General features: G+C 38.8%; 1 protein-coding gene across 1 annotated transcript in view; it reads right to left on the reverse strand.

Moving 5' to 3' along the window:
• G2E3 (G2/M-phase specific E3 ubiquitin protein ligase) overlaps positions 1 to 14,850 on the reverse strand; it is a 65,084-nt gene extending 50,234 nt beyond the window's left edge. The window contains 1 exon segment of the mRNA XM_079909470.1: positions 14,308 to 14,850. Within this exon segment, the coding sequence (XP_079765596.1) occupies positions 14,308 to 14,378 (71 nt within the window). The 5' untranslated portion in view covers positions 14,379 to 14,850.
• Positions 14,851 to 15,538: the final 688 nt, after the last annotated feature.

The following is a 15,538-nucleotide window of genomic DNA, read 5'->3' on the forward strand; positions in this document are numbered from 1 at the left end:
CTGAGAATTTCTGCATCTATACTCATCAGGGATATTGGCCTATAGTTTTCTTTTCTTGTAGTGCCTTTAGCTGGCTTTGGTATCAGGGTAATGTTGGCCTCAAAAAATGAGCTTGGGAGTTGAACATACACTTCAGAAAAGAAATAGGACATCACCAACAAGCAAATGAAAGAAGGAACACTGAAAAATTCTCAAAAACGTAGGGATTAAAAAAAAAATGTAGGGATTAAACAACACAATCTTAAACAAGAAAAAGAGGGAAGAAAAAAACCACAGGGAAATTAGAAAATACTTAGAGACCAATGAAAATGAGAACATAACATACTAAAAATCTACAGTATACAGCGAAAAGTGATCAGAGGGAAATTTATATCTGTAATGTAGACACTGAAATAGAAGATCCCAAATCAATAACTTAACTTTATACCTCAAGGAGCTAGAAAAAGAAGAGCAAACTAAAACCAAACCTAGTAGAAGGAAGGAATTCATAAAGATTAGAGTGGAGATAAATGTAAAGAAAAGAAAAACAAGAGAGTAAAATCAAAAGTTGGTTCCTTAAAAAGATGAACTAAATTGACAAACCTTTAGCTAGACTAGTCATTTGACAAAATCCAACACTCTTTCATGATAAAAAATACTCATCAATCTAGGAATAGAAGGCAACTTCCTCAGCATGATAAAGAGCATCTTTGAAAAACCCAGCTAACATCAAACTCAATGGTGAAAAACTGAAAACTTTCCACATAAGATCCAGAGCAAAACAATGATGTTCACTCTCACCATATCTATTCAACATTGTACTTGAAGTTCTAGCCAGAACAATTAGGCAAGAAAAGAAATAAAAGGCATCCAAACTTAAAGCAAGAAGCAGCTCTTCTTGCAGAAGCCATGATCTTATATGCAGGAAATCCTAATGAATTCATAAAACACTGTGAGTTAATATACAAATTCAGCAAAGTGGCAGGATGCAAGGTCAACACACAAAAAATCAGACAAATTTCTACACGATAGCAAAGAACAATCCATAAAGAAAATTAAGAAATCCATTTCGTTTACAATACCATCAAAAAGAATGAACTACTTAGGAATAGATGTAACAAAGAGGTGCAAGAATTTGTACACTGAAAGCCATTAAATATTGCAAAAAGAAATTAAAGAACCCAAATAAATGGAAAGAACTCTGTTCATGGTTGAAAGACTTAATATTGTTAAGATGGCCATACTCCCCAAAGCAATCTACAGATTCAATGTAATCCTTATCAAAATCCAATGGCCATTTTTGTAGAAATGGAAAACCTGATCCTAAAGTTCATAAGAAATTACAAGAGACCTTGAATAGTCAAAACAATGTAAGAAGAAAAAGTTGAATGAATCATACTCCCCAATTTGAAAACTTACTACAAAACTACAGTAATTTAAAAAAGGTGGGATGGGACTGGCATAAGGAAAAACATAGAGAAAAAGTTAAGAGTCAAGAAATAAACGCATACATATACGATCAATTAATTTTCAACAAGGATGTCAAAACCATTCAATGGAGAAAGAAGAGTCTCCTCAACAAATGGTGCTGTGACAAGTGGGCAGCCTCATGTAAAGGAATAAAGTTGGACCTCTACCTCACACTAGATACAAAAATTAACTCAAAATGGATCCAAGATTTAGTATGTAAGAGTCAAAACTATAAAAATCTTAAAAGAAAACATAGTATATGTAAATCTTCATGACCCTGGATTTGGCAACAGTTCCTTATGTATGACACCAAAATCATAGCAGCAAATAAATAAATAAGCTGGACTACATAATCAAGACAGTGAAAACACAATCCCCAAAATGGAAGAAAATATTTGAAAATCATATACTTGATAAGGATCTAATATCCAGAATATGTAAGAAACTATTAGAATTCAACAACAAAAAGACAAATAACAGAACTTAAAAATAGGGAAAGGATCTGAATAGACATTTCTCCAAAGAAAATATTTAAATGGTCAACAAGCACATGAAAAAATGCTCAACATCATTACTCCTGAGGGATATGCAAATGAAAACAACAATGAGAATACCACTTGATGCCTGCTAAGGTGATGATAATTTTTTAAAAAAAGGAAAATAAGCACTGCAAAGGATATGGAGAAATTGGAACCCTCATACATTGCTAATGGGAATGTAAAATGGTACAGCTACTATGGACCAACAGTTTGGCAGTTGCTCAACACATCAGAGAGTTGCCACATCACCCAACAATCACACTAAGTACAGGTATTCCCCACTTGTCGAAAGTTCCCTTTATGCCACTTCACTTTTACAAAAGGCCTATGTTAATACCTGTTTTTGCTAACCAAAGAAACCAAAAAAAAGATTTTCACCTTTATAAAAAAAGATAATTACTTCTTCACTCTATGCCATTTCAGCCTACAAAAGGTTCCACAGGAATGTTCTACTTTCAGATGGCTGCGGAAACCTGTACTTACTGAAAAGATTTGAAAACAGGTATTCAAACAAAAACTTGTACAAAGATGTTCATAACAGCATATTCACAATAGTTAAAAAACTGATACAACTCATCTGTCAACTGATTAACAGATATACAAAATGTGGTATATCCATACAATAGAATATTATTCTGCTATTAAAAAATATGTAGTACTGATTTATGCGACAACATGGATGAACCTAAAAACATACTAAGTAAAAGAAGCCAGAAACAAAGGTCAGATATTTTATAATCACACTTATATGAAATATCTAGAATAGGTAAATCCATAGAGACATAAAGCAGATTTGTGGTTTCTAGGGATGGCAAAATGGGAAATGCGAAGTGACTGCCTAATGGGTATGAGTTTTCCTTTTGGGGTGATGAAAATGTTTTGGAACTAGATAGAGGTGATGGTTGCCCAACACTGTGAATGTACTAAATGGCACTGAATTGTATACTTCAAAATGGTTAATTTTATGAATGTGAATTTTATTACAATAAAAAAGTTAAATGGACATCTACCATATGATGCAACCAAGAGAAATAAAGGCATATGTTCACTGTACACAAATGTCCATAGCTGCTTTACCTGTAATAGCCAAAAACATAAACAACCTAAATGCCCATCAACAGACAACTGATAAAACAAATTGTGAAATATTCATATAATGAAATACAATTACTAAAACCCACTGAACTATATACTCTTAAAATGGGTTAATTTTATTCTATACTATTATATTACCAGACAGATGTTTAAAAGTTAACAACCACCATTAAAAAATAAAAATATTTATTTAAATTAAAAGGAAAAGTACCAGGTAAGAAGCTTGTAAGTCACCCCTCCATCCTAACAGCAAGAGCTGAAAAGACTGAAAAACCAACAACACTTCTTGGATCTGTAAGAAGGGAGGACACAGCAAGCCACTGCCTCCAAGACTGAAGAGAAAGGTGAATACAGGGAGTCACAGCTTACCTGAGCAGTTACCAGCTGAAACTGCTGTTGGATCCAGCACTGCAGTGGGAAAACCTGAACTATAATTGACTAATTGATTGCTGGAGGCTCAGTGTGGAAAACTTTGAGAATTAAAAACTCAAGGGGCATCCAATCATGGGGCCTCTCACAATACTGTGAGATTTATCACCAGGAACTCGAGGGTCCACAGTAAATATCAGAGAAAAATCCCCTTGTGATTTTGGCAAGGGGAGGGGAAAAGGTGCCATTTTGAAATATATCAAAGCACTCTGTTCTTCTTAATAAGGCCTGCCCTCAAGAGAAACTAGTTAACCAGAGCCTAAGCTGCTGGGGTATTATCAGAGCCTAAGTGACCCAGGAAAAGGAAACACCCAACTCCAGCATAATGTAGCCATCCCACATAAGAGGGGAGAAAAAAGCTGAGATACTTGTAAACTTCAAAGTCCAGAGGCATAGGCTCACAAAAAGACTGAGACTTAAATCACAGGACTATAAAACACTTCCCCTTCTTCCACACCTTACCAACATGGTACTAATGGCTTATTTACAACAATTCCTTTTACTCAGTACCTCATGTCTGGCTATCAAGAAAAAACCTACAAGACATATCAAAGAGCAAAAAGCACAATTTGAAAAGGCAGAGCAAACATCAGAACCAAACATGGCAGGGATGTTGGATTTATCAGAACAGGAATTTGAAATTATGATTAATATGCTAAGGGCACTAATGGATAAAGTAGACAATACACAAGACCAGACAGGCAATGTAAGAAGAGAAATGGAAATTCTAAGAAAGAAATGCTAGAGATCAAAAATACTAATGGAAATGAAGAATTGTTTGATAGGATTACTAGTAGATGGGACAAGGCTGAGGAGAGACCTCTGAACTTAAAGATAACTCGACAGAAACATTGAAAACTAAAAAGCAAAGAGGACAAAAACTGAAAAAAACAACAGAATATCCAAGGACTGTAAGACAACCACAGACAGTATAACAAAAGTGTTCTAGGAATACCAGAAGAGAGAAAGGAACAGGAGAAATATTTGAAACAATAACAAATTAATGTCAGGCACCAAACCACAGATCCAGAAAGTTCCAGAAAACCAAGCAGGATAACTGCCAAAAAACTACACCTAGGTCTATCATTTCAAACTACAGAAAATCAATGGTAAAGAAAAAAATTCTGAAAAAAGCTACAGGGGAAAAAAAATCTTACCTATAGAGGAACAAAGGCAGGAATTACATCCAACTTCTCAGAAACAATGCAAGCAAAAAGAGAGTGGAGTGAAATATTTAAAGCATTGGGGGGTGGGAGGGAGGAGAAAAACCAACCCAGAGTTCTGTATCCTGTGAAATTACCTTTCAGAAATGTAAGAGAAATAAAGACTTCCTCAAACAAAAACTGATGGAATATTTTGCCAGTAGACCTGCCTTGCGAGAAATGTTAAATGTTCTTGAGAGAGAAAGAAAATGATACAGATCAGAAATTCAGATCTACATAAAGTATCAGGCAAAGAATAAGTAAAGGTAAAATAAACTGTTTTATTTTTTTTATTCTTAATAATGAGTTAATAGTCTATTCAAAATAACAATAGCACCAATGTATTTGATTATGTATTAGTTGTGTACTGCAAACTCTAGGGCAACCACTAAAAAAAGTTGAAAGAGTATAACTGATATCTTAAGGAGAGAAAATCATATAAAATGCTCAGTTAAAATCACAAAAAGCAGGGACTTCCCTGGTTGTCCAGTGGTAAAGAATCCGCCTTCAAATGCAGGGGACACAGGTTCGATCCCTTGTCGGGGAACTAAGATCCCACATGCCGCGGGGCAACTAAGCCCATGCACACCACAACCACTGAGCATGCGCACCTCAACTAGAGAGCCCAGGTACCGCAACCTATAGAACCCACACGCTCTGGAGCCCGTGCACCACAACTAGAGAGAGAAAACCCACAGGCCACAACTAGAGAGAAGCCCACACACTGCAACGAAGAGCCCACGTGCCGCAACAACAAAAAAAGATTCTTGGGCTTCCCTGGTGGCGCAGTGGTTGAGAGTCCGCCTGCCGATGCAGGGGACACGGGTTCGTGCCCCAGTCCGGGAAGATCCCACATGCCACAGAGCGGCTGGTCCCGTGAGCCATGGCCGCTGGGCCTGCGTGTCCGGAGCCTGTGCTCCGCCATGGGAGAGGCCACAGCAGTGAGAGGCCCGCATACCGCAAAAAAAAAAAAAAAAAAAGATCCTGCATGCTGCAACAAAGATCCCACATGCCACAACGAAGACCCAATGCAGCCAAAAATAAATAAATAAATAAAAATAAATAAATGAAAAGACAGATCCTGTTTAAAAACAAATTATGAAAGACAGAAAAAGAGTAGAGACAGATACAGGAACAAAGAACAAGGGTAACAAATAGAAAACAGTAACAAATATGGTAGTTATTAATCTAACTATATCAATAATCATTTTGAACGTCAATGGTCTAAATGCACCAATTAAAAGACAGATTTAGGGCTTCCCTGGTGGCGCAGTGGCTGAGAGTCCGCCTGCCGATGCAGGGGACACAGATTCGTGCCCCGGTCCGGGAAGATCCCACATGCCGCAGAGCGGCTGGGCCCGTGAGCCATGGCCGCTGAGCCTGCGCGTCCAGAGCCTGTGCTCCGGCAACGGGAGAAGCCACAACAGTGAGAGGCCCGCGTAGTGCAAAAAAAAAAAAAAAAAGTAAAAGACAGATTTAAAGACGAAGACCTACTAGAGAATGGACTTGAGGATTCGGGGAGGGGGAAGGGTAAGCTGGGACAAAGTGAGAGAGTGGCATGGACATATATACAGCATCAAATGTAAAACCGATAGCTAGTGGGAAGCAGCCGCATAGCACAGGGAGATCAGCTCGGTGCTTTGTGACCACCTAGAGGGGTGGGATAGGGAGGGTGGGAGGGAGGGAGACACAAGAGGGAAGAGATATGGGGATATATGTATAACTGATTCACTTATAAAGCAGAAAGTAACACACCATTGTAAAGCAATTATACTCCAATAAATATGTTAAAAAAAAAAAAGATTTGTCAGAGTAGATAAAAAAATAAGACCTAACTATATGTTGTCTCAAGATGTCCACTTTATACATAGATTAAAAGTAAACAGATGGAGAAAATATACCATGCTAACATTAATCAAAAGAAAGCAGGAGTAGCTATATTAATTTCAGAAACAGCAGACTTCAAAGTAAGGAAATTTATCAGGAATAAAGAAGGACATTACATAATGATAAAGGGGACAATTTCCCAAGAAGGTATAAAATACTTAACATGTATGTACCTAACAACAGAATGTTAAAATATATGAGGCAAAAACTAATAGAACTGCAAAGAGAGGCAGATGAATACACAGCCATAGTTGGAGGCCTCAACATCCCCTCTATCAGAAATGGATAGATCTAGCACAAAGAAAATCAGTAAGGACACTGCTGAACTCAGCATCATCAATCAACTAGATATAATGGTCTACTTCATCCAACAACAACAGAATACATTCTTCTCAAGCTTACATGAACATTCACCATGAGAGACCACATTCTAGGCCATAAGACAGACCTTAACAAATTTAAAAGAATAGAAATCATACATTGTCTGCCTCCAGACCACAACAGAATTAAAGTAGAAATCAATAACAGAAGGATAACTGGAAAATCCCCAAATATATGGAGATGAAATAACACAAGGGTCAAAGAAATCTTAAGAGAAAACACAAAATATCTTGAACTAAATGAAGATGAAAATACAGTTATCAAAATTTTGGGGGATCCTGTGGAAGTAATGCTTAGAGGCAAATTTATAGCATTAAATGCATATATTAGAAAAGAAGATATAAAATCAATCAGCTGGGCTTCCCTGGTGGCGCAGTGGTTGAGAGTCCGCCTGCCGATACAGGGGACATGGGTTCGTGCCCCGATCCGGGAAGATCCCACATGCCGCGGAGCGGCTGGGCCCGTGAGCCATGGCCGCTGAGCCTGCGCGTCCGGAGCCTGTGCTCTGCAATGGGAGAGGCCACAACAGTGAGAGGCCCGCGTACCGCAAAAAAAACAAAAAAAAAAGAAATCAATCAGCTAAGTTTCTACCTTAGGAAACTAGAAAAAGAAGAGCAAATTAAATCCAAATTAAGAAGAAAAGAAGTAAAAAGAATTAGAGCAGAAGTCAATGAAAATGAAAATAAGAAATCAATAGAGAAAAATCAACAAGACCAAATGCTGGTTCTATAGAAAGATCAGTAAACCTCCAGCCAAGCTAAGAAAAAATGAGGACACAACTTCTGAATATCAAAAACAAAAAAAATGATATCACTCGCTTACATGTGGAATCTAAAAAAATGGTACAAATGAACCTATTTACAAAAAAGAAATAGAATCACAAATGTAGAAAACAAACATATGGTTACCAAGGGGGAAGGGGGGAAGGGATAAACTGGGAGCTTGAGATTGACATATACCCACTTCTACATATAAAATAGATAATAAGAACCTACTGTATAGCACAGGGAACTCGGTACTCTGTAATGACCTACATGGGAATAGAATCTAAAAAAGAGTGGATATATGTATAACTTATCCACTTTGCTGTACAGCAGAAACTAACACAACATTGTAAATCAACTATACTCCAAAAGAAATTAATTTGAAAAAAGTGGTATCACTACAGATCCTATGGATATTAAAAGTACTGGACCCTGGCGGTCCAGTAGTTAGGACTCCGTGCTTCCACTGCAGGGCCACCGGTTCCATCCCTGGTTGGGGAACTAAGATCCCATAAACTGCGCAGCATGGCCAAAAAAAAACAACAAAAAGTATAATAAAGGAATACTGTAAACAACTCCCCGCCCACAAATTTGATAATCTATATAAAATGGACCAATTCCTTGAAAGACACATTTTTTGCCAAAATTCACACAATGAAAATAAACAATCTGAATATATCTGCATCAAAGAAACTGAATCAATAATTAATAATCTTTCAAAACAGAGAGCACTAGGCCCAGATGGTTTCACTGGAAAATTCTACCAAACATTTAAGGAAGAAATTACACCAATTCTCTATGACCTCTTTAGAAGATAGAAGGAGAGGGACTACTTCCTAACTCATTCCATTAGGCCAGCATTCCCCTAATACCAAAACCGGACAAAAACATCACAAGAAAAAAAAAAAAACAATCACAGATCATATCTCTCAGGAACATAGATGCCACAATAAAATATTAGCAAATCAAATTCAACAATGTATAAAAAGAATTATATACCACGACCAAGCAGGATTTACCTCAGTTACGCAATCAGGCACCTTGGTGTTTACCCAAAGGCGGTAAAAACTTATGTCCACATCAAAACCTTCACACATGTTTACAGCATCTTTATTCATAATTGCCAAAACCTGGAAGCACCTAAGATGTCCTTCAGTAGATGAACAGATAAACAAAGTATGGTACACCCAGACAATGAAATATTATTCAGTGCTAAGAAAAAAAAAAGCTATCAAGCCATGAAAAGACAAGGAGGAAACCTAAATGCATATTACTAAGTTAAAGAAGCCAATCTGAAAAGGCTACATACTGTATGATTCCACCTATATGATATTCTGGAAGAGGCAAAACTATGGAGACAGTAAAAAGATCAGTGGTTACAAAGGGCAAAGGAGGGATTAGTAGGTGAAGCACATACGATTTTTAGAACAGTGAAAATACTGTGTATGATACCATAATAATAGATATATGTCATCATTCATTTGTCCAAACCCATAGAATGTATAACACCCAGAGTGAACTAGAATTTAAACTATAGACTTTGAGTGATTACCTTGTGTCAATGTAAGCTCATCAGTTATAACAAATGTACCACCCTAGCGTGGGATGTTGATAATGGGAGAGGTTATGCATGTGTGGGGGTGGGGTACACGGGAAATCTCTACCATCTTCCCCTCAATTTTGCTGTGAACCTAAAACTGCTCCTTTAAAAATATACTCCTTCTTATTAGCAAAGCAGAAATGGAGACAAAGATGTAGAGGACAAACATATGGACACCAAGGGGGGAAAGAAAGGGGGTGGGATGAATTGGGACATCGGGATTGCGATAAATACACTATTGATACTATTTATAAAATAGATAACTAATGAGAACCCACTGTACAGCTCAGGGAACTCTACTCAATGCTCTGTGGAGACCTAAATGGGAAGGAACTCCAAAAAAGAGGGGATATACGTATACATATAGCTGATTCACTTTGTTGTATGGCAGAAGCTAGCACACATTATAAAGCAACTATACTCCTATATATATATATTTTGTGTGTGTGTGTGGTACGTGGGGCTCTCACTGTTGTGGCCCCTCCCGTTGCGGAGCACAAGCTCCGGACGCGCAGGCTCAGCGGCCATGGCTCACAGGCCCAGCCGCTCCGCGGCATGTGGGATCTTCCCGAACCGGGGCACGAACCCATGTCCCCTGCATCGGCAGGCGGACTCTCAACCACTGCGCCACTAGGGAAGCCCTCCAATAAATATTAATTAAAAAAAAAAAGTTGAAAACCCTAATTAGTTAATACAGTTATGAATAAACTTTTCTATCCATCTTTTTTTTTTTTTTTTTTCGGTACGTGGGCCTCTCACTGTTGTGGCCTCTCCCGTTGCGGACCACAGGCTCCGGACGCGCAGGCTCAGCGGCCATGGCTCACGGGCCTAACCGCTCTGCGGCCTGTGGGATCTTCCCAGACCGGGACACGAACCCGTGTCCCCTGCATCGGCAGGCGGACTTTCAACCACTGCGCCACCAGGGAAGCCCTAAACTTTTTTGCTTCATGTAAAATGTGTTTATAAAAAAATATTCAAAAGTTATATGTTTTGTCTTAAAAAATAAAAAATAAAAATATAGTCTTAAGAAAAAGTAAAAGCAAGTATAAGTTTATATTGACTTACTTTATAGCTAGTCCTCCAGAAATAGGTTTTCCCTCCCTCCCTCTCTATATATTGGCTCCCTATGCCCACTATTCATGTTTCTTCATCATTCCGTTGTCATCTCAGCACATAAAGACCTTTCCAGCTTGGTTACCAATAGTTTCTTGGTATCACAATTCCAAATTCAAGAAGAAACAATGTGAATGGTTTAGCCTGCATCAGATATTCAGCTCTGATTCAAATACATGGTGCTACTTTGGCTGGAGAAGGTATGTGGGATGAGAGCATATTAGGATCATCTGCTCCTTAGTCCAACCCCTTACCTACTGCCCACTGGTCCTTAGAATGATGTGCCTACAACGTTGGCAGGTTTTTAAAGAAAAGGTTGTGGGCAAGGAGGTCAGGTAACCGTCTTAACTGTTCAAACTGAAAAGGAAAGGCAAACTTTTCTGGTTTTAATTTCCCAATATTTCCTTAATTTAGAATTGAATTAATGTTGGGACTTCCCTGACAGTCCAGTGGTTAAGACTCCGTACTTCCACTGCAGGGGGTGCGGGTTCGACCCCTGGTCAGGGAACTAAGATCCCGCATGCTGTGTGGCGTGGCCAAAACAAACAAACAAACAACAACAAAAAATAGAGAGAGAGAGAGAGAGAGAATTGAATTACTGTAGAAGTGAACACTCATGGACAAATGAGGCTAATTCTCTGTTATAAAGTTAATTCTTAAATTACACTTAACATATATCATTCTTATAATAATAAAAAAATCCTGCACAGGAAATGAAATGCAAAAAAACCCCAAAAACAAACAGACAAAAAAAAGCTTTTTTTTTAAAGTTACTAAATCTTTCAGTGCTTCAGTTTCTTCACCTTAATATAGGGATAATAATAAAATGGCTGTAAAGGTGAAGTGACAAATATGTATAAAGCCTTTGGAGTTCTGTGAATATTAGTAAATACTGCTCTAAATTTTTTCCCATATGACATGTCTTCTGAGCCTACAATTTCAATACTTATTTTTCCATAGTCGTGAAATTTACGAACTATGTGCTGTATCACTAAAATCCCTCTACTAACCTACACAGAATTATATTGTCATCTTTTAATTTTTAACTTTTTCAGCTTAATAAGATACAATGTGTTAAAACTGTTACACTCCCTGAACACACACAGTTTCAGACTGTAAGGATACTTAATTACTGTTCTGCACCTAGAATTGCAGATACAGAGACAAAGAAGATGGGAGCGCTCAGTCTAGTGCTATTTTGTTTAGAACTAAACTGCACTGAGGAAGAAGCACTCTACTGGGGGAAGTCTAGGGAAGTATGTGAAACCCACTGGATAAAATTTTAAGGAGAAATAAAAAAGGTCAATGGCTAAATATGCATAAACATGACAGAGGATAGATTTGGAGAATTGTGGTAGTATGACAGAACATCACAGGTTGGAAAAAAATGGTGGAAAATTATGAAGATGATTCTTTTTTTTTTTTTTTGCGGTACGTGGGCCTCTCACTGCTGTGGCCTCTCCCGTTGCAGAGCACAGGCTCCGGACGCGCAGGCTCAGCGGACATGGCTCAGGGGCCTAGCTGCTCCGCGGCATGTGGGATCTTCCCGGACCGGGGCACGAACCCGTGTCCCCTGCATCGGCAGGCGGACTCTCAACCAACGTGCCACCAGGGAAGCCCCCATGAAGATGATTCTTAAAAAGAGAGGGTGGAACCAGATTGAGAAGGGCTTTGTAAAAAAAAAAAAAAAAAAAAAAAGGAACAGCTAAAAAATTTGAAATATATATGGTAGACAATGGGAAGCCATCAGAGATTTTTATAGAGAAATATTTGGAAGGAGAGATTGCAGATAGAGGCAGGAAGCATTACAATCAATCAATCAGTAAGAGTTATAAATTTTCTAACTAAATCTAGTTTTTGATCCCAGTTCAAACATTTTACTAGCTGTGTGAGAACAAATTTACAGAACCCCTCTTAGCCTCAGTTTTCGTATGTGAAAATTCCAGTACATATCTCAGTGTTATTTGTGAAGATTAATGAGATAATGTATGTAAATACTGCACAATGCTTACTCAATATAATAGGAGATACATGTATCATTTACTATGTGTCACACACTATTCTAAGATTTTAATAAGTACTGATTCATTTGATTCTCCCAACAGCCCTACAAGATAGGTATTGTTATTATCTCCACTATAGTTGAGGGAATCTGAAGCATTGAAAGGTTAAGCAGCTTCCTTAGGGTCAGGCAACTACCAAGTCATGGAGATGAAATTCAAATGCAAGCAATCTGGGTCCAGTTTCTTGCCCTTAACCAACATATTACAATGCCTCTCTAGGAAAGATCAAGTCAGTGTTTTAAAAATTCTGGTCAAGTTTTCTAACCTTCAAGTTAAATTTACAGAACTCCATCCTCCAGACCTATGGGATCAGAATCTCTGAGACTGGAAATACAGGAATCAGCACTTGACAAACCCTACAAGGTAATGTGTGCACAATAAAAGTTGAAACTCACTGACTTAGGTAGATAGAGCAAAAATCCAAAGAAAAGAGTCCAGGTAAGGAAAAGGAACAGATTAAAATGTAGAGACTAACTTTTTTTGGAAATTACCATTTGCTGGTAGCTTATATGAAATAAACAGAACCTTAAGGTTTGAATAAGCAAAGCTTAACAAAGTATAGCTTATATCTTTACTGCAGTCCTACACAAAATGTTTAAATTTTTAACGATAACTACTGAATATTTAAATTTATTTTTCCTGGCTAATAACGAAACAAAAGTTCATTACCAGGGATGGGAGAGTAGGAGTAGCCAGCATGGATGAAGGAATCTTTATTCTGAATATTATTAAGTCCTACTTTTAAAAAGAAATTTATACATTTATATGGTAAGATACCCTGGTGTTAAAATCTTAAAAGAAGCATAAAATATTTGATCCTATAAAGCAACAAAATTACTCTGCAAGTTTTCAATAAGGCAAGATATAAAATTTCTACACACTTAAATGCTCACTTATAGTTTACATGTAGGGTACACATTTAAATTATTCCAGAACGCATGACTTTGTTAGAAGGTTAGAGTTTGATATCTGAGGTAGTTAGTCATTAAAAACAAAACAAAAAACCGAAACAGAGAAAACCCGATGCTGGAAACATTAGTAGAGTACCTTCAAAATGACTCCCCAATAACCCAGTTCAACAATGAATGAAGGGGGTGAAAAGGCAGGTCTGTGGAACTAAAACTCATCCCTATTGTTAGCAAACTAAGACCCCTGTTAATCACCGCTCTTACAACATGTCCAGTTTAAATGAGCAAGAGTCTCGGATTTTTGCGTTACCTGAAAAATGACAACCGTGAAAGAAAAATACCCGGGTTTTGAACACAAAGGATACTCAGATTTCAGTTTAAATCCCCACCAGGCATTTCAAAGACTGTCAATTCCCTGCGGTCCAGAGTAATAAAGACTACTCCTCTTAGGAGGAACTCGGATCCCTACAGAGCATCTCTTCATTCTAAACCTGCCCCCAACCTTCCATCTTTAATAAAGAAAGATTCTTTTGCTTACGGTAAAGGTTTCTCAATAACTACTTTTGAAGCTTCAGCGTTCGAAACGAATTAGCGTAAATACTGAACTGCGATTACCACAAAGTCAGAGATTAAACAAGGTTTAATCTCGGGGGCGGTCTGGCTTCTGAATCGTCAGTACTCTATAGGGTTGGCATGTATGCACCAACCGTCTGCCCCGACTTCTCAAAGTCCCCACGTCCGGCCCCCCCACCCGACACCCCCAAAGGCACTCCGAGGCCCCCGCTATACTGTGCCGCCTCCCGACCCCCTGTGCCATCCGACAATTCCGCTTCTCCCCCTGGAATACTCAGTTCCTTCCCGTCCGCCATCCACTCACCGAGGCGCGCTGGGCAGAAGTTCCAGAGCGGCTGTGTCACTTTTCCCTTCTCGCGCTGCGCCACACGCCATCCGGGAACGGCCCCATCCAACGGCCCACACAATTCAAATTCGTCCACTTCCGCCTGCAACCCGGAAGGAGGGCTCAGCTCCGCCCCCTGAAAGGGGGGGCCCGCGGCGACGCGGGAGTTGGGGAAGGGAGAGGCACCCCCGCCCTTTTATTCCGCGCGGTCTGCTCTCTGCTCGGTCTTTTTCCGTTCTGTTTCTTTTGTCTCTCTCCCTACTTAGGTCCAGAGAGAAGTGCGGGGTTGGTGTTGCTGCTGGGTGGCTCGTGAGAGGATCCTCTTGTTTCTTAAATGGATCGAGACATGCTGAATTTTCTTCACTTCCAGGAAAGGAGAAAATAAAAGCACTAACCGAGCCCGGACGTTCTTACCCCTCCGCCGTCGCCTAAACACGAGCTACAGCCGGAAGGAAGAAACGAATCCTCCGCATACTTAGTACGGGGTTTCTTTGGATCTCCAGAGACCTGTCGCGGCACAGTCAGGACTTTTAACCTCTTTCCTTCCCCCGTTTGAGGGAAACAAAAAGCCAAGTGCGCCAATCACCTTATTCCAGCAACAGATTGAAAATGGAGTGGTCGGAAAAGTTCCTGGTCCCAAATAACATTTTTGAGGATAAGTGTTAGAAAGCGACAAATTTTTTTTCCCCCTCTGACAGACCATTTTACAAGATTACTATGTGGTTGTCCTATGAGATTCTTGGGACAACAGTGTCATTTTCCTTTGCCAAGGACCACACAATGTATCCTTGATCCGAAAAGTCTACAGAAAGGAAAGGAAGGACAACATGTTGTTAGGCAAAAACAAACGAACAAAAAAAACCTCTCTAGCCCTGATCTTGACGTTACCACCAGATCATCCTCACATCTAAAAGCATTGATTGACCTAAACTGATCAGTTCAAACCAAGCCATAACACAACATCTTCAGATTCTATCAAACTGAAATTTGAAAGATTCACTAGATTTCTGGAAATTTATTTTATAGATAATCTGACATAAGGGTGTGTAAAGCTATTAAGTGATGTACTGTTTTTAACAGTGGAAAGTAGAAAATAACCTACGTGTTTACCAATAAGGAAATGATTAAATACTGTAAGTTATGATAATTCAGTAGCTGATATACTGACACTGCAGGCACTAAAAATAATGATGTAGATCAGTAGGTACTC

The sequence above is a fragment of the Stenella coeruleoalba genome, assembly GCF_951394435.1.
Source record: "Stenella coeruleoalba genome assembly, chromosome: 2".
NCBI lineage: Eukaryota > Metazoa > Chordata > Mammalia > Artiodactyla > Delphinidae > Stenella > Stenella coeruleoalba.